A 24,927-nucleotide genomic window follows, 5' to 3' on the forward strand; every position below is an offset into this window, starting at 1 on the left:
AGTGTGGTGGTGATCCCAAAGCAGGAGACCTGGCTGAGAAAATCATCTTGCCATAGAACCACCTTATTTTTGAGCATGATTGGTTCCTTGATGCAGGCCTGTGTGGGCCCCCTTCAAGGGAAGGTGACAAGGATAGGAATGAGGGACAGGGAGCAAAGTCAGCCTTGTTGTCCAGAAGTTTATTTGCATCTTTCCCTTTTCATTGCGCCAACCCGTGTGCCCACCTTCCACTCCCAGGCCTGCTTGCAACTGCTAGGAAGTAGAGAGGAGGAGAGGCAGGAGGAATTCCTGCCGTGTTTCCCACCAGACAGCATAGTGTGAAATTTTCCCCCCAGCTAGGGCAGCTAGTACTAAGGAAAGTCCAAGCAGCAACTTCCCCACCAGGAGTCTGAGCTGGTCACTGTCAATCTCATATCAGAGGTAAAGTTTACTCCTAAAATTTGCAGTGAGATAAGTCTAGAGTTTGAAATAGTTTTATTTTGGTGAGGTACAGAGGAGTGTTACCTCTAGCATTGTAATAGGGAAGTATAAATGTCAGGTTTGAGAGCTAATTTTTATCTGACTGGAATAACTGCCCCAAGTGTCACTGTCACCTTCTACATCAGTGACAAGCCCAATAGAACTAAAGACTGATCTAACCCTTTTCAAGGGTTTCTTTATTTTTTCTGGACTAAAGCTAGAGCTGAGAAATGAGTCTGTGCAGTATTGGGTAAAGAGTGCCCCAGGTGCTAAATCCTGCCATGAGGACACCTTTAACAGGCAGCAGTGAGCACTTGGATCTCCTTGACCTCAATGCAGAGAAGAGGGGAAAGGCACTGCAAGAAAACAGCAGGCAGGTCACGCTAAAAGGGCATGATGTTAAACAGCAGCGAGGGTGGCTTGGTGACTGCTCTGCAGCAGCACAATGACTGCAGGGGCATCTTCCTCCCAGGACCCAAGATGCCACCAATCCAGTTGTGGATGTGCTGTGCTCATGGGATTACAGCTGTGGAAATGCTAACAAAAATCAGCCCCAATCTCCAGCATAGCCCTACCCTTCCTTCAGGGGCAGCTGGAACAGCCCTCATGTAGAAGCTGGATCTGCTACCAGCTCCTTAAGCTCCCAACAACAAGTCTGCATGGGCCCAGCTGCAGTCTGCTTGAAGGTGCCCTCCTCTCGCCTCATGCTCAAGACGGACTGTTTAACTGGCACTGTTGCTCACTTGGAAAAGGGGCTGGTTGAGTCAAGGCCTAGTAGCAGCTACCCTCCCATAGAAAGCAAAAAAAAACACCCCATGTTCTTTTTCAGTAATATTAGAATAATTTATAAAGGCATCAAAACAAATTCAACATTTATTAACAAGCTGATCTTGCAAACAACACTTAATTACTAAGACATTTTGGTGAAGTTGAAGGCACCTTGAAACAAGATGGAGTAGTAGCAAAAATCATGCTGCTTTCTGCAACATCCCCTTCATTTTAAAACTGCCTGACCACTACCTGAATGACTTCTCCACTTTGGCTCAGGGACATCTTTTACTGGACTTGCAGTAGGAACCTGCCCTATTTATAGCTGAGAACTGTTTACTATTCCCCACCCAGCCCAGCTTCTGTTCCAGGCTAGGAAGAGACCAAAGTTGCTTCAGGTTTTTATGTTTCTTGATGTCAGTGACTAGTTTTTTCCACAGGTACCTTCCTGACTTTTGAATTAACGTTGCTCTCATCTCACTATTCACTAGGAACAACAAGACAAAAAAAAAAAAAAACAAAAAAAAGGCCCAGGAGTCCAGCTGGCCAGAAGCTCTTCTGCTGTCCGAGGCCCTGCAGCATTTGCCAAGCAAACAAAGGGGCCAGGGCCCCGCGTGGGGAGTGCTGGGGAGAACTGGCTCCTAGGCTATTTCTGTGTACTGGGTCTGATAACAGCCCTGCTGGATCCTGCCTTAAGCTAACAGCCAAAGGAAGTGAAGTCACTCTATCTGTAAACAGCTAAGTTATCTAGCAAGGAACATTTCTATTCTGCTGCAATAGCTACTGGAAAAAAAAAAAAAAAGGCACTGCTTCAGATGCTGGGCACTTACCTACAGTCAGTTCACTCCCAAGAGGAATTTAACCTTCACTCCAGGGAGTGTTTTAACAGGGGAAAGAATCTCCTCCTGTTCTTGTACTCTGAGCTGACCCCATAACAGTTCCAGCAGTAACTGTGTTCTAGGAATGATCTTTCTAATTCAACCTGATTTGAGAAGGATCTCAGTCATTTCTACTGCCAATTAACAGAGAAAAGAAACTGCTTCCTGACAAGTTTTCCAGTAGAACATTAGCAAGGTATCATAGTCAGCCTGCTTTGGCTTCATTTCTTATTTAACTATCCAGTGCACTTGAAGCTGGAGTGGACACACCATCCTCCTGGAGGTAGCTTATTCCATAGAGGTGCTCCAGCTGTTGGAGGGGATGAGGTAACCAACTTCCCTCCTGAGCCTACCCCAAGCCCAGGTGCTGTTAGTCTCACATACCTGGCAACACCTGTGCAACAGGCACTGATAAAGGGAGGAAGAGGAGGTGCGTCCTCTTCCTCCATGCTTTAAGTCTGCATCTGATCATTGGGAAGCTCTGACAAAAGTCTAGGACAGAATCTGTGACTGCTGCCCAGGACAGAGGTTTCTCACAAGTGAACAAACCTGGTTACTCTGTCATCTCCCTTCCTTGTGAAGGGCGGGTTGTTTTTATCTAGTCATGAAACTGAGGAAACTAAGCCAAGGAAGGGGATCAAAATTAAACAAGTTCCTCATTTCCGGGAACCCCTTCACACAAGTCAGCACAGCTTAGCAATGCTAACAGAACAGCTCTTACATTTTTTTTTAATATGTGAAAAACGTTCTGTAACTTGTTCTTACCAACAGCCATCAGTACTGTGGGCTAGGGACTGCTTAGCTGATCCATGTCCTTTGTTTCATACAGTTTGGCTTTTATTATTATAAAATAACCCAGTGTCAGAGAATGGCAGGCAGGCAAACAGCAGTAGCAAGAACAGTATTAACTAGCAGAGTGTCCCATTTTAACCTGTATAGAACATTAAATGAAAAGAAAGAGCTCTGCAATCAGGGAAAATGCTTCAAAGTAAAGATGGACAGTTTGCAGAGAAACACTGGATAAAATAACTCTCCTTATCAGAGCTAAAGAGCTCCGAGGAGGCCAGGAAGCCAGAACTGTTGTGATTCTCTATGGCATTGGCTCTAAGTCACATTTGTTGGTAACCTCACTACGGTATAGAAATGTTTTCTCCAAAAATGAAGTCTTCCATGGCAATATACAGCATATTTAGCAGGAGTTCAACAGCCCCTTGGGTTATCTGTCACACTTAGCTTGGTGCAATAGTCAACAAATGTTATCCGATTCCAAAGCTGATCCTTGGGACTGCCGCGTGTTTCATTCAGGTGGTCAGACGAGGCTTCCTGGCCAGGACACCACAGTCAGAGTGACTTTGTTTCTTTGCTCTTTCAGCATTGGGATCAGTTCTGAATTGCTCATTCCTATAGCAGGCACTCCATTCACTGCCACTATTTCATCTCCGCACCTAGTCAGAAGAGAGGAAACGTGCTGATCAGGACACACTTAATTCACTTAATTCACCACACTGAGGTCCCAAAACATTTGGATAGCTAGTCCTCCCCAAAATGAGATAAGCTCTTTGTGAAGTGAATCATTTGCCTAGATGAAAGATTAGGGGCAAGAAGAACATGCAGTGCAAGCACAAAGCCCTGCTGCTGATGATGGCTAGCTTTTAAGTCTGTATTCACAGGGACTTAAGATGGACAAGATAAACAGAGGATGGTGCAAGTTTAAGTGATAATGCAGTGAAGGTCATCAGGAGTGCGAGTGAAAGGCCCATCAGCAGAGGGAAAGAGTTACAGAAAACCAATCTGTGCTGATAATGATTCACCACCAGTGACTCTCCTACAGCTCCTGGGGAGGCAGACACTAAGGTGAAGTGCTGAAGCCTGCTGTCCCACTGTGCTGCAACAGGTTTTGCCTGATCTGGACACTTTGGAGAGCACCAAGCTCTCTATTGAGCAGCTGTACCCTTCTGCCTATCGCAAGCTGAAATGCAGTAGCAGTTTTACAGAAGCCAGCAGGTTACCTGCATTGCTGTCCTAGTTCCAACATGATATAATATGGAATTTAAAATAAAACAGTTGCATTTTATAGACACCAAAACACTTATTAATAAAAGGGACTGTTACAACTTTGCTAGTAGTAATACTCCACAAGGGAGCATCACTAAAAGTCACTAACTCAGCTGGTTACAAGGGGTAGAAGACTCTAAAACTGTCCACACCAGCACTGGTGATCAGCAGCGCTCCCACCACAAGCACCCAGCCCGCAGCGCAGCCCACACTCACTTCAGCCTCCGGTCTCGGAACGCGGGAGTTCCAGGCACGATGGTTTTGATGAAGAACGGCTGGTTGCCTTTACTTTCTTCAAAGCCTCCAACAATGCTGAACCCCCAGCTCTCCAGGTTGCCTTTACTCAGGACAATATCTTGGCAGCAGTGGAGGTAACTGTGAAGACAGGCACAGTCAAAACCAAGCAAGGATTCTGTGTGTTTTTCAAGGACAATTGCTTAACAAGTTCTTGTTGCAGGCATCACTGAGGAAATAAAATGAGATAAAGTTGCCTTTCTTCTACTAAACACACACAAAAAAGTCACATCTTGAATATGAAAGGTTCTTGCAGGACTTGCAGCCAGAATTTTACTGTTTACAGTAAATATTTGGCTCTTAAGAAAGAACAAGACTGTTTTTGAACAGCAGTAGCTGAAGTGTATCCACTTGAACTTGTGGATTCAAAGTCTGGAGTGCACTGCAGGACTAAGATGGCTTTGAAGGACAAGACATAAGCACCAACAGGAGCTACTGCAGCAGTAGGAAACCTCGCCGTGCCGCCCGAACTGCTGCGTGGTCACCCCACCAAGGCAAGCCAGCAGCTGAACTTGGCTGCAGTTCTGCCCAAGGCTGTAGAGCAGTTTGAAGCTGCGTTCCACATTTCAAAAGCTGCCTTGGCTAACTTCACACCAGGAAAAAGACCCAATTATCTCCTTTCCCAAGTGCAATTTACTTCTCTACATGTTCTCTGTATACAACAGTGGAGACCCACCCTACTGCTACCTCTAGATTTGGGTCCTACTGACACACAAATATAAAGACACAGGTAAGACAGATGCATTTGGTACCTACTGCAATTATGAAATGAAATCACCCAGGGTATTGTCTCATATAGATGGGCTGCATGCACTTTCTACACAAGGTGGGCAAGGTCATTCTTCTACTTCAGATATTTGTTAGAAATCTATTTTCCATGTGTAGAGGGCATTTAGAAAAAGGAACATTAATTCACCGTGATGGAAAGTGGTGGTAGACAGGATATTTTAAGCCTGTCCTTTATAAAAGCACAGGTTTTTCCTTTATAAAAGCACAGGTTTTTATTCTGAGAAATGCTGTGCTGGGTTTGCAGTTCTGCTTCCCATTGAGGACTTGTAAGCCACAGGGCCACGACACCGAGCGGCTATTAGCAACAGCTGAGAGAGCTCAGGCTTCATGGAGGGAGATGTCAGATAAAACTCAAAGAAAAAAGGGGGAAAATTGCTACTTCTCTGCCCTCTGATAATTAGGCACAAGTCATACTGAGCACAATAATCATTTCAAGAGCCAGAGGTTTTACAGAGGAGACAAGTCAAGCTGTAAACTTAGTATTTGTACAGTCTTTAGGTTTCAGTATGCAATCAAATAGTCTTCCTGCCCCATAACACCGTAGCCACCTAGAACTGCCTCTTTTGAAATAGAATTTTATACGGTGAATAGTTGGTGTAGAGCTAATACAACACTGGGAGGAAATCTCGTGGAGTTTCTTTCAGTGCTGCCTCTGTGAACAGTGGCCCTGGTAAACACTCAGCAGCTGCAATAAGCAGCACGTAATTGACTTGAACCACTCATCACCATCAGTTAATAACAAACCACAGAAAGGACAAAGTGAAAGTTTGCAGGGCCATTAAGGCTGCCCACAGTTGTGTTGCAAGATAAAAACACAAGAAGGATGAAAGCCACCCAGTTCTTTATAGCCTGCTTGAGCTATAAGCCTACCTGCTTGAGGAAATACCGCTCCACTGTCCCTGTTGAGGAGATTTTTAGCTCCTCAGAACTATCTGGTGCTGTCCAGTCACAGACAGGGAGAAGCTGCTTAGGAGCTTACGTGCTAAATGCTGCAGTGCTGGAAGGAGCTTTAGGAGCAGATGTTTCCATCCTCTGCCCAGCATCCCAAGACAGAGGGTCAGGGCTTTAACCTTTTCAGCAACACTAGCCCCGCAGTTCTACTGCACAGTCCGTAGGGGCTCTGCCTTAGAAACCTGCAGTTAGGAGACAGCAGGCTAGCTACTGAGCCAGCCAACAGGCCAGATGGTGTTTATTATAAACAATAAAACACAAATATGAGAATAAAGACTTGAATTGAACACAGGAAGCTGAAACATTGCAAAGACTGACTATATCTCCAGCTGTGAGCACTAACTTGGACTCTGCTCTTTCAGCACAAACTTGCTATTTCTTACTACTAAGAAAAGTTTCTTTTACAGAAGATAAAAGAATATTCAACTGGACTAGAGAAATACTAGAGAAAAAAAGCTGAACATCAGCAACAAGAAAATCCTGTGTCACTAGTGGTGAGCTTTCCACTTTCACACTGTATTGCAAAGTATCAAGCACAACAAAGCCAGGTCTGCTTTGGTGAGCAGGGCAGCCCATGGAGAACATGTCTGAGGAGAAAGGTCCTCTTCAACAGCACATTCCTGATGCAAACTAACATGATAACATAGAGGCACTTGAAACATTTCAAGGAGAGAGCAAGCAAAATCTTTAAAATCCTTTAAAATTCTGAAAATAGTCTGATCATGTCAGCCAAAGTTAAATACTGTGAACACTTTGCTTAGCTGAATAAGGCAGAGCTGTTTGTTGTAATGGCTTTAGGGAAGCTCTTCTGTAGAGGACTGGTTAGAGGCTGCTGCTGTGAGCAGAGAGCACAATCAGTGAGGAACAAGGCAGCACGTGACAGAGTTAAGGCCATATTTATTACTGGAAGCAAGCAAGAAAAAGCTTGTTGGGTACTGGAATGATCTGTCTTTGCACCTTCTGAACACCCACAAAGCCAGGTCAGCACAGAAATCCAGATGTCTGAATTCAGTGCGAGAAGGAAGGAGAGAATAGGAGCAGAAGATGCTTCCAAAAATCACTATGCCTCGCTTCACTGAAAGGAATAGCAACGGCCAAGGAAGAGGAGCCAACATGAATACAAGTCACAGTTTCAAGCAATGTGTCATGGAGCAGGTCCCAGTCTGTTCCCAAGACGAAGGCAGGTGACAGATGAGCCAAGGCTACACTGCAGTCCTTGCACCAGAACCAGCACAAGGTGCAACCACCTGGATAAAGGGGAGCACAGCCAGCCTGTGCCACGTTGTACCTAAGTGCAGCACTGCCCATGAGGAAACCAACCGCAGCCAGTGCCCGGGGACCTGCACGCGGACCTGGTTATGCAGCTGCCGCCTGGACTAGTTGCCACCAGACCTGTGCAGAACAGTCAGGCTCACTCCCCATGAGAAAGGAGGAAGCAGTAGGGCTGTGCTGAACACGAGCCAAGCTGCAGCAGCTCGGGACACAAAGACTGCCTTCCTTGGGCTGCTAGGTAGCAAGGGAAATAGAACAGAGGCTGCATTAGGGTTTGTTCTTACAGGTGCCTCAAGAAAGAGGGCTGCAAATAACCTGAGCCTTTCACAAGAGGGTTTGGCCTTGTCACTCTTGATTGCGGTTCTGGCTAACTGGAAAAGATGTCAGAGATGCACACAACTGATTTTCGAGGCTGAGGATATTCCAAAGAAACTGCAAATGTGAGCAAGTAGAGGTTCACCTCTTAAAGAATAAAGAATGATCCTTTCTTGAGAAGACCCCAGTACTGTAACATGGAACAAAGCATAGATTTTAGCAGTAACGTGGCAAGCCTATGGTTAAGGGCATTGCAACATGAAAACACAGCTTGTTGAGAAGCACTTGTTTTATACTACAGATTACACAGTTAAAACAACTGAGAAGTGTTGGATTGAAAGACTTCCTCCCCTGAAGAATTTTCATTCCATTGGATACTATCTAGTAGCAGCAGGGGATTGATGGGTCACACAGTGAAAAGCAGAAGTTATTTATGCATTAACTGTACTGCAGTCTCACTAACAAGTAAGGATTCCCACTGCCTTAGCTAAAGAATACTGGGAAATTTTAATTGCTTTCAGAATAGATGACCCTATGACGTAACTCATTTGTAGTGAAAGCCTGCAGCTCAACTGATCTCTCCACTGAGCAAACGTACCTAGGCAGCCCGAGCCACATGATCCAGAGGGGAGACCAACCGAATCCCTGCTCCTTCATGTCCAGAGGTGGATCTGTTGGGTCCGATACAAGGATTTCCAAGGCTTTCAGTACTACCGAGTGGGAAGCTGCATTAGATTTCAGTGCTGAAACAGCTTCGTAGTAGTTCAGGTGAGTCAAATCAATGCCATTTATGCTCAGAAGTATATCTCCTGGTGATTAAGATAGGATAATTAGTCACCCAGACTTAACACATTGTTTGCTAAGAATTCCAGTTTTACATAGAACTCTTTTCAATGACATTTTAGTGTCCAAGTGCAACTTTCACTTAAAGCAATTCATAACGTATAAAAAGGGCAGCTAAGGGTCTATGAGCCTCCTTACCTCTTTTGATTCTGCCATCCCTGAAAAGGCATCCAATAGGCTGTACACTTGTTACATAAATTGGAAGCTTGTTTTTGTTATCTCTTCCACCTCCAATTGTTATTCCCAATGATTCTTTGGGTTCCTTTTTTATTGAAACTGTCTTCTCATGACTTATGTATCCCTGAGGTAGATCCTGCAAAGACACAATAAAGTTTAGGTTCATTTATGCAGTTGACATGAGAAGCCCTGGCTGGAACTTCTTCAACCTGGAATTTGTGAGCAATGTTACTGGAGAGCAAAGTCAGCTTCTGGTGTATTTGCTCTGGGTAAAAGCCCAAAAAAAACCATCCTGTATTCACACATGATAATCATCATAACAAAGGGACTGCTGTTTGGGAAACCATGCCACTCTCCTAATGACTTCACATCTTTCTGCAGCCAAAAGATATTCACTCTGAGCAGAACTGTTTTGGTTTTGCTCTGAGAAACAGCCAACCAATTCATTTCAAGGCTTTTCGCATCAAGCAACCAATCTCTCTCCAAATAGTAATAAACTGGGATGGATTGGAATCAGTAGCTTGTATTCCCTATCCGCTCTCACTTTGCTTCTTGTGCACCTCAAAGTTTTCTCAAAGGGTAGTATTAAACATAGACTGTCTAGCTCCAAATTGTAAGCTTACAGGACTGGGCACTGCTCTGAAAGTGCTGTGTTTGACAGCTGGTGGGAACGAAGTCCAGTTCCATGACAGTTCCACAGAGGTTAAGTTTGCACAGCCCTTTACAAATAATGTGGGAAGAATGTTTAATCCATTCTCAAGATCAGAGACGTTTGAATAGATAGTTCTATGTGTTTTTCCTAAAAATTGTATTTCACATGGTTCTCTTGTGCCAACACAATATGTACTGCTTTTCAGCAGCTCAAGGAGAAAAAAGGAGCTTCTGACAAGTCCTATATGAGAACTTACAATGAGAAGTAAATTGACCTGTTAGACCAAGAATAAGAGGTGCTTTTGGCTGTATTACACAGCTTACCTTCTGGTAGGTGCATTTTCGCCTATAGTGATTCTGGTCCAGTCTTCTTCGATGGTGCACTGGGCTTCCCCCATTGCTGCTGCTGCTGCTGTTTGATGTGCTGCTGTCGTCAACGGAGTCGGGCAGCTGAACACCCGGCTGCCTCAGCACTACGAAGTTCACTCGAGATTCACTGGTCTGCCCGGAGAAACAAAAAGCAGTTTCTGACACCATTCTAGGGCCAAGTCCCATCATGGGACTTGTCTTAGCGAGTACTTTCATCTCCTGATGGCTTTAAATAATGTTTCTAAAAGCTGTTCAGAGAGCCTTTGTCTTTATGAAGAGGTGTGGTATGTGCTAAAAGGAGCCACCTAAGACCAGTGTTGATTAGTGTTTTGTCTTTAGGTGCATCTCTTGGATAAACACAAGGTTGTTTCAATGCATTAGAAGCTAGAGACAGCCCCATCATTCTGGAGGAGAAAGATCAAACACCAGTTTCTACAAAGGATTTGAAGCAGGGCTGTGCAACATGCGATGGTTCTTCCAGGGCTTCTGAGGCCTGATAACTAAAGGAATTAGTAAACATTGGCTAGAAAGAAGTACAGACAGGTTTCACTTCTGCCTCCCTCTGCTGCAAATAAAAAGTGGCAAAAAATGATAAAATCCTCCACATCAGTACAAATAATAGAAATAGCTTTCTTTTATTCTGCTACAAAATGAACAGAGTGAGAACACTTGCTGGCCCATATGGTGCAAGACCATGATCTGAGAACCAGCTGCCTTTTCTTTGACTGTAAAGAGACTCGTTAAAGCTCTTTGCCTCCCAGCTCATCTACCCTGTCTATTGTTCAACACCTCCCTCCTTTTTCCCCCCTCTCTCTCTGATAAGTACCTGCAGCCCTGACCTTTTGTCCAGGATCATTGTCAATTAAACACTTCAGCAGCTGCATGCCTGGCCCCGGCAGAGGTATTCACTATTGTTACTGCTCTTGTAATGTGGTTTGTTCTTCTAGATAATCCCACAAAACCTTCCCATGAGGAACTGGCTTCAGGTCAGGCAGATTTGCTTATTTATGACATCTGCTACAACAGCACGGAGAACTAGCAGTGACTCTCACTTCAACCAGAGACCCTTTGGTCGTTTCTCTTGGTGCCACAGCACCTTGCAGCAGCAAATCCCATAGCCTGAAAGACAACTAAAACTGAGGCAGGGGTCTTCATTTTTAAGGGAAAGCTTTGTTTTCTGAAAAATAATTTAAAAGCTTCACACCACAGAAGTAAATTTGGATGGGACATTTTTTTTTTCCAGACAATAACTGGCACATCTATGTCTTTATAAAATATATTGTAAATATTGTATTTTAAGAGGAGGATTCACCTTCCTATTCACCTGGGTCAGATCAAACAGTAGGTACAGTATATAAGTGTGCATATACAAAATATGGCATATATGTATCTACAGGTGCAAATGGGACCCTTCACAATACAGACAGGACTGCTTTCCTCAGATGGCTTCTAAAAGATGGCTTTTAAAAAAAATCTTTGTTTATTTTTTATTGCAACAGCTAATATTTGAAAGGCCAGGGTTTTATAAAACATCACAAGGAATTAACTCCCCAAATCCCTTGAAACCTGTTCTGAGACTCTAGTTAGCGATTTCTGTGGGACCACAACAGATTTCCTGCTGTAGGAGGTGCACTTGGATACTAGCAGAGGAGCACAGCAGCACTTAAAGGGGTGCAGACAAAATTCTAATCCCCATCACAGCCATACTGGGACACCGCTCTCACTCCCAGCCCACTGTGCTCCTCTCATGATTATCAAGGAGGGAACAGGCTCTCCCTCACTCTGACCTCAGATCCTTCCCAGGAAATAAACAGTAAGCAGCAAGATGTATTGTGTCAAGACCTTATATAAAAACAGAAACAGGAGGCCACTACCTCCTGGAAGGAGGATAAATAATTTTAAACTGAACTATGTGGAATGTGCCACACTTAAGCTATCCTTACTTTTTACTCCTTAAATCAAAATTCCTTGCCCAATCCCTTCACCAAAAGGGTACATTGATACATTGCAACAAGAACATTCCTATTATGCAGGGAAAGACCACTGTGCTACTTCCCTTTTAGTACTTTAGGAGTTTTTTGGACTAAGTGACCTTGTTGCTTTTAGACTTCCTGCTTCCCAAATACAGCTTCAGTGGGAAATCTTAAGAGGGATCCAGATAAATCACAACGATTCTGTGCTGCCAGCCTATCAGATCTCCTCGCAAACATCCTTAGTTTGACTAGTTGAAACGAAGCACAAAAGGCTGTCTTAACCTCTCATCTTTGCTGCATACTTCTACGGTATATACAAATATTCATTCTGCAAGAAAGGCTCCAAACACCACCCTACAAAGCAGATCCAGCTGCCTTAGCTGAAGTGCTACGAGCAACTGCCTCACTTAAGTTTGTCAGAGATGACTCATGATGATTCCCACTCCTCGTGTTTATCTTCATTTGGAAGCAGTGCTTCCCACACATCCGCAAGGGAAGTCACTTTCCCAAAGAGATATTTAAGGGAATGCAGTTTGCCCTAGCATGTTGTCAGCCCTTGGGTCAGAACAGGCGCCCTGCTATCACTGCAGACAGCTGCAGAGCCATTAGACAGACAATTCTGTGTTATAAATTACCTGGATTATCTGTGCAGCAGTCTCAGGTGTTCCTTGCCTCAGGTCCTGGCCGTTTATGGACAGCACTCTGTCATTCCGACTCAACTTCCCATTTTTGGCTGCCAAACCTCCCTCTAACAGATCCAGAATAAAGATCCCTGCCTCATCTGTCTTCCTGATGAGTTTGATTCCCAAGGGTTCAGATCGGTCTTTCTTAATCAAGGTAACGTGGATCACTTCCCGGTTTGGAGCAGAATTGGAATCCTGCTGGACAGTCTTACTGGAAAAACCTTTCTCCTGCAGGACCATGAGGTGGAGAACAGGGCCTGGGTGGCGCAGGAAGGAGACAGCTTGACAGTGAGTCACACTGCTAATGTTGACACCGTTCACCTAGAAAGGCAAACAAAGCAGAGCCATTAATCAGAACCAAGATAATTGAGGCACCTTCTGCAGTGCAGAGCATCAAAGTTGGAAGCAGGATGTACTACCCCCTATTCAATGCACGAGTGAAGGAGTTGCTTCTGATGTGCATTAGAGCAGGGTTTTCTAGAAAAGAATGCAGAAGAAAGCAAATTAAGTAAGGCTGACAGTGATGGGGAATTGCTGAGTACAGAGAAGAGACAGGAGACTCGAACAGCTTACAAATCTGAAAGTACAAAATTTAAAAAACCATCACAGGTACTACCCCATAGCGATGCAGAACTGATTACCACTAACTTCAGTATTCAGAACACACCTGCGGGAGAAAACTCAAGTTGGAGACTTCCCAAAACCTCACACAGAGGAATGCTCCATAGTCTGCAGAACTTCTAAAACCATCGCTCCTGTCATCCTTTAACAGATTAATTCAGGGAAACTACTTTTTGCATTGACCGTTGTTACGTAAGGTTCTATACAGTTTCTCTAGGATGTCAATACTACGTGTGGGAACCTGCTATATTGACAGTCCAGTGAGGGTTGTGGCATGCAGTTTGCCTGGATAAAGCAGACTTTACAATCTTGAGTTGGTTTCTCAAACCAACAGTGTATCAACTAGACATGTATGGGGCTGGCAGTCATTACCACAGTCCAAGGGGATAATTAGGTCTTGATTGCTTGTCAAACAATTGGGCAGCCATAGCCAAGAGATTTTAATAGTTCTCTGCACATCAGCTTTACTGCACAAGCTTCTGTCACCTGGAGAAGCCCATTGCAATGCAGGATAATGGGACATCAGGTTAATTTGGAAACTCAATCAGGCTGTGGGTCAACTTTACCAAGTCTATCAGATAAGAGATCCTTTCATTTTCTGCAACACAGTCTAAATACCAAAAAAAGTGGAAGATACAGAGTAAATAAAATCCACCTCCAGTCAAGAAAAGCAGCAAGGGGATGACCAGTGGGATTTCCCGTACCTCAAGAATATGGTCTCCTGGTGCTATTCTTCCGTCTGCAGCCACAACGGAATGTCGCACGACTTCCTGGACGACAATGTTTCCTAGGGGCGTATCCTTACCCCCCACTATCCTCATCCCCAGATCTTCCTCGGGGTCTTCGCGGTGAATTTCAATCGTGCTGGTTTCAGCCACAAGACTCGCTCGCTGGGGAAGATCTGATTGTCAAAAGGAAGAGAAAAAAGTAGCCAACACATGAACAGGAACTTCTCCTATACAGCAAATATCCCTGGCAGGCTGCGTTCAAAATTAGCATTTGAAGGGAGAGGAGAGGGAAGCAGCTATGAGGAGTTTAATGCACGAGTAGGTCAAATTAAAAGCTGTAAGGCCCCTAATTTCTGAGCAGTTTCTGCAAAATGTTTCCCTTTCCTTCTAGCTTATGGCAAATTTAAGCTTTCGTTGTGATTTCTTAAGTTTTAATAAGGGGTATTAAGTATGTTTCATTTACTATTTGGAGATGTGACAGCTAGAAGTCCACTGCCATAGATGAACAAACAGCAAATCCCCAAATCCCATGATCCCCAGTAGAAAAGAAGCCTGCTAAGCTGTAATTAGTGGTTTGCCAATGCCCTGACTGTACCACAGGCAGCTCTCTCCAACTTCCCTTCTCTGTCTTCCTTCCTCCTCCTTCCCCATGCTGTTGCTCGGAGCCAGGAGTGCTGTTTAGGTACTTTACAACATGCTGAAGCCTAAGCAACACTTCCCGGGCACTTTGACCGTGAAGTTGCTGCCAGCAAGTGCCATTAAATCCACCCAGCACCTCAGCAGCTGGGCGGGCCCAGTGCCGGTCAAGGTGAGCTGCAGATACCAAGCAAGAGATGCAGGCTAGGCCTAGGCTATACCCAAACTTGCTTAGTGCCATTAAGGTATTGATCACTCTAGGAAACTGCCTGTATATTTAACAAGATTAAGAAGCTGGAGCTTTTCCTCATTATTACCTGACCCCTTTCAGGGTTTTATGTCACACTCCCTTTTGGGGAACTACTTCTATTCCTTTCCATCACAAGAGAAAATACTGCAAATAAAGTATCCATTGCAGGCCAACAGAGATCTCTGAACTGTTTTGGAGTTTTGTGCTTGTGAGCAGATCTTCCCAAACATGATGCACTTGAGTGCATCTTTCTGCTGTTCACAGAGAGGCTGAGGAAAAAGATCTTCCTCTAGAGGGACTAATGGCTGAATAGCACTGAGGATACCCAAGAATGTTGGGGGCACTTTTAAAATTGCTATGTATGAAATAATTACCTTATTTTTATAATATTGAAGGCAATTACATAATTACATTCCTCTGATAAACTCACCTTCTTCAGTCTCTTCAAAAGCTGGATTAACCAGTCCAGGCTCCGCAGTCCCCAGCGACACCACGGCAGCTGCAGAGCTCTCTGCTACAAGCGCCGACCCTCCAGCCGCCACCTCTGGATCCCTGGCTGTGAGCGGCTCCACCTTGGCAGGGAGATCTTCCTTCCCTTTGGAAAAGGGATGCTTTTTCCGCTCTAGTTCAGCTCTGTATTTCTTGAAACCCGGACACCTAGAGAAAGATTGTGTCTGTCACTCAGGACACGGGCGCTGCCTATGTGGTTATCCCAGCACATGCAAGCTCTGGCTGACAGGCGCATGCAAAGCACGTTCGAGATCTCATCATCCACCTGCCCAGCTCACAGCACAGATGCTAACATCCACTCTCCATGGACCTTCATCTCCTAATAGTATGAGTTAAATGTAGGATTCCTATTTACTTACTTTCTAAATTATTATGCCAATGAGTTCCAAAAGGGGAGGCAATAGGAAGAGCAGTTTTCCTTGCTAAATATTTACCAGAGAAACCATTCGTGAAGACAAGAATACATCCTTTAGAACATAAGCAAATACTTCGGTCAGCTCTAAAAGGGTAGAACATGAACTATACCTTCAACTTGGTTTTGTTTCTAACAAATCAGTAACACACAACAATAGTGACCAAGGCCAGCTTAGTGTTTTGCTGGCCAAGCCCTGACCTCTCTTTCCAGTCCACTCAGATGATGGTTCTATTTAAGTGAGGACAATTTAGGAGAGTTTATCCCCTGTTGCCTCCTCCTCCAAATAAATGTCCAAATACTTCTATATTCAACAAAACACACTCTGTGCAACTATACCATAGCCAGCCCATCTCAGCAAAAAAATGAGAGAGGAAAAGCAGGCTCTTTCAAGAGTAAATCAACAGATGGTAATAAAAAGGTGGCATGCGAGGCAAGTCATGAATGCAAAATCATCACTTCCAGGGCCCTGAGTAGGACTGGGTGGTTGCTAGAGTCACATCTGAAATGAAACGATTTACATTCTAGCTAAACACGTCTCACTGTGATTCTCCTGGTCATTTTCTCTGAGCATTAACATGGCCCTAAAAGCTGCAGACAGGAGCAGATCAATCCACTTGTGCTTGTCTCTGAACACCAGGAGAGGCTGCACTTATATTCTCAGACTGGGAGGCAGCAGCATTGAAGCCTCTTCCCTCACTCAAGAGGCTCCATGGCTCCAATGCGAGCTCTCAGCTTGCGCGTATGAAGCCAAGTAGGACTCGTAGGGATACACACTTGGAATTGCCAAATATCCTAACCAGAGCTTACCTGAACATCAGTTGCCTTTTTTTTTTTTTTTTTTTTTTTTAAGTACAGTTTTGCCACAAGAAGCTACAGTGTAGCTGAAGGGAAACAAGCCTTCTGCATTCTTCATTACGCATCAGCGAGACACACTGCTTGCAGCAGGGCTTGTACTTGTGCTTAGCTCCCTTTCCAGCAATCATTAACTAGGAGCTGAGGTTCCGCAAGTGCCACGGCAAGACCTGTCACCTGCTTTGCTTTTAAAGGGGCAAAACCAGCAGTGGAAGCTACCAAAACATGTATGTTCAGAAGTGCAAGAGGAAAAGGAGTCTCCCTCTCCCTACAGAAGGGAAAAGGATCTATTTCGCAGTTGCTTCTCTTTCACAGCAAAAGAATGAGGGAAGATAATGGAATTTTAAGTAGGTGATTCAGCAGCTGCATAATGCGCAGCTTGGAGGGACTCGCATTATTTGGATCAAAGACTTATGTATTGCACATCTTAATTGGACCAATTAAACTGGCAACACTGCATGATCCTTTGCCTCCAGAGCGTTGACTTAGTGCCTTTCTTCATGTGAGCATAAGGAGAAATTAGCAGCTTCTAACAATTTGCAAAGAGTCAGGTGCCCCAGATCAGGATGCACATCTACACACACTCGATAGCTTTGGAGTCCGCAGAGAACTCTCAGCCAAGAGGAGCACCCCAAAGCACTTTGAGCTCCTCATTCACACACACGATTATGTTGTCATCACCCACCCACCTTCCCGGCCTCACCCTCTGGTGCCCCATCTCGCCCTGGTTTAACAACCATCCTGCAAACGGATCTTTCAGTTCAGATGCAAAACAGACACAGGCAGCATTAAGCACAGGGACGGAATACCAGGAATGCCGTGCAAATGGCTCAGCACCTGTTCTGCAGGTGAGCTTCCAGCTCGCACCGCTGCATCGTCTGCTGGCACTCAGCCTTGAAAGGACACAGGACAAGCAGCTTGTCCAGCAGGTTCCGCACCAGGAGGCTGGACTTGTGGCACTGCTGGAAAGAGAGTTTTTTGCGATCCATGGGACAAAAGTTGTACTCCTGCATGAAGTTCTCAAGGCACTTGAAACAGTACGTGTGGCCGCACGGCGTGTCCATCGGTTGCAGCAGGGGCTGCAGGCAGATATGGCAGATGAGCTCGTCGTCCACTTCGTCCTGGAAGTTGTAGAGGTGGTTGTCGGGCAGCAGGTGGAACTGGCCACACTCGCTGCAGAGGTCGCCGGGCTGCGCCGCGGGCTCTCCTGCTGCCGGGTCGGCCATGGCACCGGCATCGGGCGCTGCCGGCCGCGGGCACCGTCACGCGTCCTGTAAAGGCAGAGGAGAAGGGTTTCCAGCCAAATGCCACCTCTTGATCTCATCAATTAAATATTAAACTGTGTTCCTGCCTTAAGCTCCCCCGGTATCCTCACCCTCTCCAGCCCGTCTTAGGGTGAGGATCATTCATTCCAGTGAATGATCAACCCAGGAGACAGTAAATGCTGGGACCTGATTCAGCAGAACATTTAAGCACATGGGTAACCCAAAGCCTAAATTATTTCACATGCAACTGTGCCTCTGACTAGATAAAACCCTGCCAGCCACAGGAACAAGAAAATCTGAAACATAAGCTGCATATTCTCGAGGGAGAACGAGCTAGAGAAGAGTGAGAAAATAACCAAGCTAGGCGTTTTTTAAACTGACACTTCTCCTGCGTAGCTTTCCAGATGATAGGGCACATTACTCATCTTGATATTCATGGTGCAGTATCTGCGCAGGGACTGCTGCTCATCTGAATTTTTGTCTTAATCTTTTTTGGTGGAAAAGAGAAGAAGGGGAAGAAATTTTAAAAGGAAACTTAAGAAAGTCTAAACTACATTTCCTCCCTCTTAAGCCCATCCCATCCCAAAAAGAAAACATTTGATTTTAACAAAGACTGCATTGTTCCCCATTCATCCATGTTCACCCACTGAAGCAAATTTCCTATTAAAACACTAAAGCTTTCTAAGAATAGAAAAGATGCAAAAACCAGTCCATAAGTTTGTCATAATGTGACACACAGGTGTGGATTTCAGCAGGTTTTTAAACAGCTTCTTACCATTAGTGAAAATAAGATAAGGTGCAAGTTAAGTTCTTTGCAGTTTCCTCTCTCTGATTTTAATGAAGACACCTCCATCCACACCCAACCCATCTTGCCTCTTACAATCAAACACAAAATTCACCTGAGTTTGCTAGCAGATTACTCTGCAAGCACAGACACTACCACAGGAAGGATTCTTTTCAACCTGGCAGTTATTTTAATGAAACAAGTGACTGGTACCGCAGGAAGCAGACACTTTTTTAAAAAAGAATACATATATATAAAACCTAGAGTCTTCAAACATGAAAAGAACTGCAGGAGCATGATGAAATGGAAAACGTTTGAAAGACAACATGGAAAATGTCTGAGAAAAGGGCTCTGTCTGGAACACGTAAAGCCCAAAGAGGAGCCAACACCGGCGCCTCACACGCGGCAGCAATTCCAGAGGAGGCGAGAACAATGAGACAGTGAGAAGAGCAAGAAAAAATTAGTCATGGGTTTCTAATAAAAATCATACATCATTCCACCTCAATTAATTGTCAAGCATAAATCAGCTATTTAATTAAAGGGATAACGTATCAAAAAAGTCATTTTATTTATTTTTTTAACCTAACAGAAACTTGCTCACTTCAAAAGAGTGAAACGTTACTGTCAAGGTTCCAGGTAGGTGCAGGGCACGAGCTGTTTGTTTCTCCTTGTGCTGCAGTGCCAGGAAACATCTTCCCTCAAGGAAAGCTCTTCCATGGGATACAGTCTTCGCTCTCCTGTTTGCATCTGCTCTTTAGCTCCTTCACCACTGACTTGGTGCTCCCCAAGAAAAGAAGGCTGCCAGAAGAATATTTTATAGAAGTGCAGACACTTAAAAACACTATTATTTGGTACCTACATGAGACTGATCTCTCCATTTTCTCTTTAAAATTGTCACCATTGGATATTAAGTTATTTTACAAGCTGATAGGGAACATTTTGACATTAGGCAATGTCTTAACATCACCTATTGATTCCAATCAATCAGTTCAGTGCCAGCACTGAGAGAAATGCCAGGCTTTCATGGCAAACCCTACCAATAAGACACTTGTGCTTCGGGTTGAAGTATTTGATGAAATTTTGGCAGGCGATTAAACGTAGCTTCTCCGTGAAAACAAACTCCAGAGCAGCGTTGCTGATAACTACTTTTATACGGGGCTTTTTCCACGTATTTACCAAATTCATTTTCCGCTTGCTGATAACTACTTTTATACAGGGCTTTTTCCACGTATTTACCAAATTCATTTTCCGCTCTGTGTTTAAAGGTCGCAGGAGATGAGTCTCACGTATGAGTCACTTCAGAGCTGGAGGAAGATAAAAACATCGCCGCAGCTCTCCCGCTCTCCCCTTCCCTGCAGCTCCGCGTCACCCTCCTCAGCTCTGCCCTTGGCGCACGCGGCGCGAGCTCGGGCGCGTTGCGGCGGTGCCAGGGCGGGCGAGCGCCGCCGCCCCACGCACGCCGCGGAGGCCCCGGGCGGCCGCAGGCCCCGACAGGCCGGCCCCGCGCGAGGAACCGCTCGCGCCGCGTTCGCGCGGCTCCCTCTGCCCAGGCCGGCGTCTGCGGGATCCCCGCGTCAGCACGCCAGGGACTGTCCCGGGAGACTGGCCTTAACGGAGGCCATCGGCAATGATGCTTCGCTCTAGCCCTAAGATTGTGCTTCTTAGATGAAAAAGGAGACACTCATCATTTGTGGTTCTGTCAAATCACAGCTCCTCATTCGAACCAAAGCTCCAAGCAACCCCCTTCATTCTTGCACTGCTCCTTCTGTTGTACCATTCCCCCTTCCCCTTCCTTCCAGCAACGCTGCTTTTAAGCCCGGTGCACATTCCCACTGCTGCCTTCCTGCACAGCATTCAGCTCCCTCCCTAGGCCTCACTCTGGCCACAGGACACTAATCTCAGATGAGGGTGCATTAGCTCCCGCACGTTCTGCATGTTGCAAGGAAGTCATCAAACAAGCATCCAGCTTTGTCCCGAGTTTCTACTTACTGACTACATGAAAAGTATAAAAGTCCGACATATATCATGAATACATATGTTGTGTTGCTGCCATTATGGACTCTGCTTATGCAGTATCATGCAATGAATACCCCTAGAGTGTGAATAATATTCGGGAAGCAACACCTTATTCCTGTATTCCTCAGTGAAGAAACAGCAGAAGATGTGTTATGTTTCCCAGGTTCTTACCCTGTGTGGCCCAGGACACAGATTCCTCAAGCATCACCTTCACTGCACGAAATAAATCATGTTTTGTTTTCAAACTACGATTTCAGCAACGCTGACTCAAAGAACAGATTTTATTTAAAAAAGGCAAGTCAGACTTATCGGGTTGTCTAATCTCCCTCCCTGCCACAGCCAGACTCTTCCCGACGCCCCCAGCGCGTTGCCCGGTCTTGTTGGCGCTCGGCTGGGGCAGAGCCGCGCGTGCCCCCTGCTCAGCGCGGGCAGCGGCCCCGGGGCGCCTGCCAAGGGCTGCACAGAAACCGAGCCGCGTGGCTCCGGCTCCAGAGCTCATCTCCAACCCACCACAGAGATCCCTGGCTCCTAAGCAGGGCCAAGGAATCGCTCCGACTGCTGAGCTGGTCAAAGCTATCTAACCCACGCAGGGGATGAGCGCAAGTTCCCAATGAGGCACCTCTTCCCGTGCCAAAGGAGCCGCGCTGTGATTCCCAGGTGCCCCCAGAGCAGCAGCCCTGCTTCCAGGCCCGCTGGAAGCCTCAGCATTCCCCACTTTAACTCCCACTCCTTGCTAAGGCATATAACTCATCAGTAATTCAGTCTGGAGCACCAACAGGCAAAATTAAGTCCAGGCCTGCCTATTTGATAAAAGTTGCTTTTAGTTATGAAAAATACTTATCTTAATGACATCTCTTTGAGGTGTGCTATCCCCACTTAAACACTGAGAACTGACATCAAGGCAGGCTAAACTATCAGCCCACAGAGGTATCAGCTCACGGGAATTCACGGGAATTAGGTACGATTGCAAATCTGACCTCAAGCAACTTTGCTAAGATCACAGAGAATATTCAGAAAAAAAAACAAAAACAAAAACACTCTGCAAGTCCAAAACGGTATCAAAAAAAGGAGGGAAAGAGAAGATAAAAAAAAAAAAAAAAATCAAAGCTGCAAATTAACTGATTTCCAAAACCACAAGTACGTTAAGTGAACCAGAGCACGTCCCGTATTGCAAAATCATGAAACAAGCAGTCGGTCTCCGATAAAGCAAGGACACAAAACAGAAGCACACAGAGTCCTCCTGACAGATCAGGATGCTTAGAAAAATGCTTTGTAGTGCTGTAGTTTAAAAAGCCTGTTAAATAGCTCTTAATACTAAAAAGTTGCCTGCATAGGAAGTTTTTGGAGATATTTTGGGGGTTTCTGTTCTTCAGCTTTAGGTTAAAGCTTAGGCACCCACAAGGATCAATGACAGTGAAACCCCCGACGTAAGAGCTGGTTTAGAGGCTGCCGAGTACCCGCAGCGCCTGCCCCACACACCCCTCCTGCTGTGCAAGAGCTTGCTGACATAATTATGCCAGTTATTATATTTATGAGTACAATTCCCTGAGAGACTGGAAATGCAACATTCCAGCTAAAGGCCAAAGCAATTAATTGAATTTCTTTGGGTGGACGAAAAGCCCAAATGTGTCTGATCAATTTAGGTAACTGAGGGTGCACGTAGGGAAGACAAGACGAGCAAGCTCCACATCTACCCAGTACTACAAAAATGAGCCATAAGGAGAAAAAAATAATTCTTCTTAGCAAAACATGCTTCAAAGAGCTTTCACTCAGTCCACTGTTTCTTATACCAGCTTTTCTTGAAGGGGGAGACTAGGTCTTTTTGCTGAATTTCAGCTTCTCTGATTGAGCACTTAAGAAAAGGGGCAGGTTTTATGTGAGCTACAGTTTGTTCTGGTGGAACCTTCCACTGCGCTGCTAGGGCATTTCCCAACCATGACTAAGCTGTCCTCACTTTACAGCACTGACATAGAAAACAGTGTCGAAACACCCGAGGATTTTGGTAAGCAGTGTTTAAATAGGCTGACTTTCAGCAACGCTACAGCCCCAAACCTCAGAAAGGGTTTGGATAGTAACAATTCATCATCCTCTTGCTTTTTCCTGATATTAGTAAAGCTTAGGTCAATTATATGAAAGTACAACATCAAAGCTTCTGTAAATAGCAAGTTTGTACAGCTAAGTGAGTGGCAATCCTTTCAATGATTAACTTTGCCTTCTAGTCCAAGCTTTCTAATAAGTCACTCTTGGGCACAGAACTGCTCTGCACATCTGAATGCTTTAGTCAAGAAGCTATATCCAGCCTAAAGGAAGGCTTTCTTTTTTTTTATTTTAAGAAAAAGGGTATCCTTCCAATCATTTTTGTCCATTCTTTAATTATAAATTTGAAAATATTTTTCATCCTGAATCCTTTCTATTTGTGTGCTTGTTAGATGACTTCACATATTACCAGCTCAAGCTCCTTCTGGGCAAGTATCTGTTTTCTCTACCAGAAAAACAGAAAAGCAATTGTATTTTCATGAATTATAATCAGACACATTATCATGTTAGACTAGAAAAGACTCATTATTCCAGGAAACACTATTCCAAGAGATGTGCTCGAAGGCCTGCGGGGCCACAGCAAGACCACACCACGGGATTTTCTCCCAAGTGACTTTTCCAGGATCAGCTCTCCAGTAAGGCACTTCCTTCTGTTTGTGTTTCTAACAGAACACGTCAAGAGCAGTTACTTACACCACACAGTCGCACTGTTTGACAGGCAGGACTACAACAAATAATCCTTGTTTATTCTACAGAGCAGGAGGTGCTGGTGTTAGTTAATTGTATTACCCTGGGTAACAAGCACCAGTAAATTCCCTCCCCCATTTAGTAAGGAGTTATGTAGTGGTGTAAAACACTTCCTACCTACACTTCTCCTCAAAGTGGTATAGTTTATTGGTATGTAAAAAGAGAAATTAAATGCCAGCAAACAGAAGACATGTGCTGCAGGAGAAGCTGTTTTACTGTATTTCTTCATGCTTTGTCACCTTTATAGCATGTTTCTCCTCTGCCCACAATCCTTTCCACATCCTTTCTTCCATGCACACATGCACCCTACTTGTTTTATGCTCAGGGGAACATAGAGTTTATGCAGATTCTTCCGTTTTACCACTTAGCTCCATTTCCATCTCTGCAGATTGCATCCAAAGATTCCTATGGAAATTTCCACACTGGCAGCACATATGGATTTCCTTTGCATGTTCATTAGTTTTTTGTTCTCTCAATCTCACTCCAGGAAATTAAATACCCTTACCCCTGCCTCCACCCCAAACACACTTTCAATCTGGTAGCAATCTGCAATTCCATCCCTAAGTCAGTTTTAGGTTTGTGGGTGAGGGTTTCTAATGACAAAAAAGGAGGAACCCAATGATATAATTTAAGGATAAAGCATTTAATCTGTAATTAATAACTGCAAGAGAAGTTTTGGTTAAAAGAAAAAGCCAAAACCAAAGCAAAGAGGGATTAGGAGATGTGATGTTAAGATTTAGGCTTTATTTAAATAATGGATACAACACTGGCTTTCCAAAGAGCTGGGTTTACTTCTGATGACAAAAAAGTAAAGATATGTCTATTGGCTACATGTGAATGCCAGACACTTAACCACATCATTGTCCATGTGTCTACCCATAAATTCCTTGTTTATAATAATAAAACAGCAGTAGAGCTTAGAGAATGCAGGTGTAGGCTCCATAACTGTCCAAGCCCCATAGCTATCACCATAGCAGTAGCCTCACAACTTCACCATAAGCGATCCAGCAGCACCAAAGCAGAGTTTTGCAGCTGATGGTGGGATTATTTCCTATCAAAAGGATCAAGGGTAGCAGATGGTAACAATCAGAAGCTAGATCAGGGTCCCAGGGCAGCAGAAAGCAGTACAGAACTTGCAGTTAAAGACAAATTTTGGTCTCTGTTGTCCTTTTTAAAAATGTTACTCAGTCCTAAAGTCAAGAGTTCCACACAGCATAAAGCAGCATCCCATTGAATTAGTAGGCACCTGAAATACAAGTGCTGCAAAACAAGCAAACTACCAGGTGACAAACACATAGCACAGCTAAGAGCTATCACAGAGGGTCCTCTTCAGCTCCCTAAATCCCAGCTTTTTGCAACGGTGCCCAATGGCTCCAGCCTGCACTTCCCACCACCAGCAACTGGGTGTATTGCTCTGCTCCACACACAAAACCCACCACTTCCTTCCATGAGGTTACAGGGTATTTTCACAAAACCAGCACAAAGTGCTTTCTAGCCCAAGCTTGTTCCACCTACCTGAAGATCCAAACTGAAAAATAATTACACATGTAATTCCCCTCACCTCTCACCAAATGAGGGAAAAGGGGAAA

At 44.7% G+C, this 24,927-nt stretch overlaps 1 protein-coding gene across 1 annotated transcript; it reads right to left on the minus strand.

The window, feature by feature from the left end:
- Positions 1-1,609: 1,609 nt before the first annotated feature.
- On the minus strand, positions 1,610-17,757 carry LOC112946985 (ligand of Numb protein X 2-like). The gene is made up of 9 exons (XM_026038990.1): positions 17,327-17,757; positions 15,143-15,369; positions 13,803-13,999; positions 12,430-12,798; positions 9,777-9,953; positions 8,763-8,937; positions 8,380-8,590; positions 4,377-4,535; positions 1,610-3,550 (listed from the first exon to the last, which is right to left on the minus strand). Exons 1-9 carry the CDS (start codon positions 17,713-17,715, stop codon positions 3,415-3,417), a joined length of 2,040 nt encoding a protein of 679 aa, XP_025894775.1. The 5' UTR covers positions 17,716-17,757; the 3' UTR covers positions 1,610-3,414.
- Between the last annotated feature and the right edge of the window lie 7,170 nt (positions 17,758-24,927).

The sequence above is a fragment of the Nothoprocta perdicaria genome, unplaced genomic scaffold (genome assembly GCF_003342845.1).
Source record: "Nothoprocta perdicaria isolate Ctin4 unplaced genomic scaffold, notPer1 scaffold_22, whole genome shotgun sequence".
Lineage (NCBI taxonomy): Eukaryota > Metazoa > Chordata > Aves > Tinamiformes > Tinamidae > Nothoprocta > Nothoprocta perdicaria.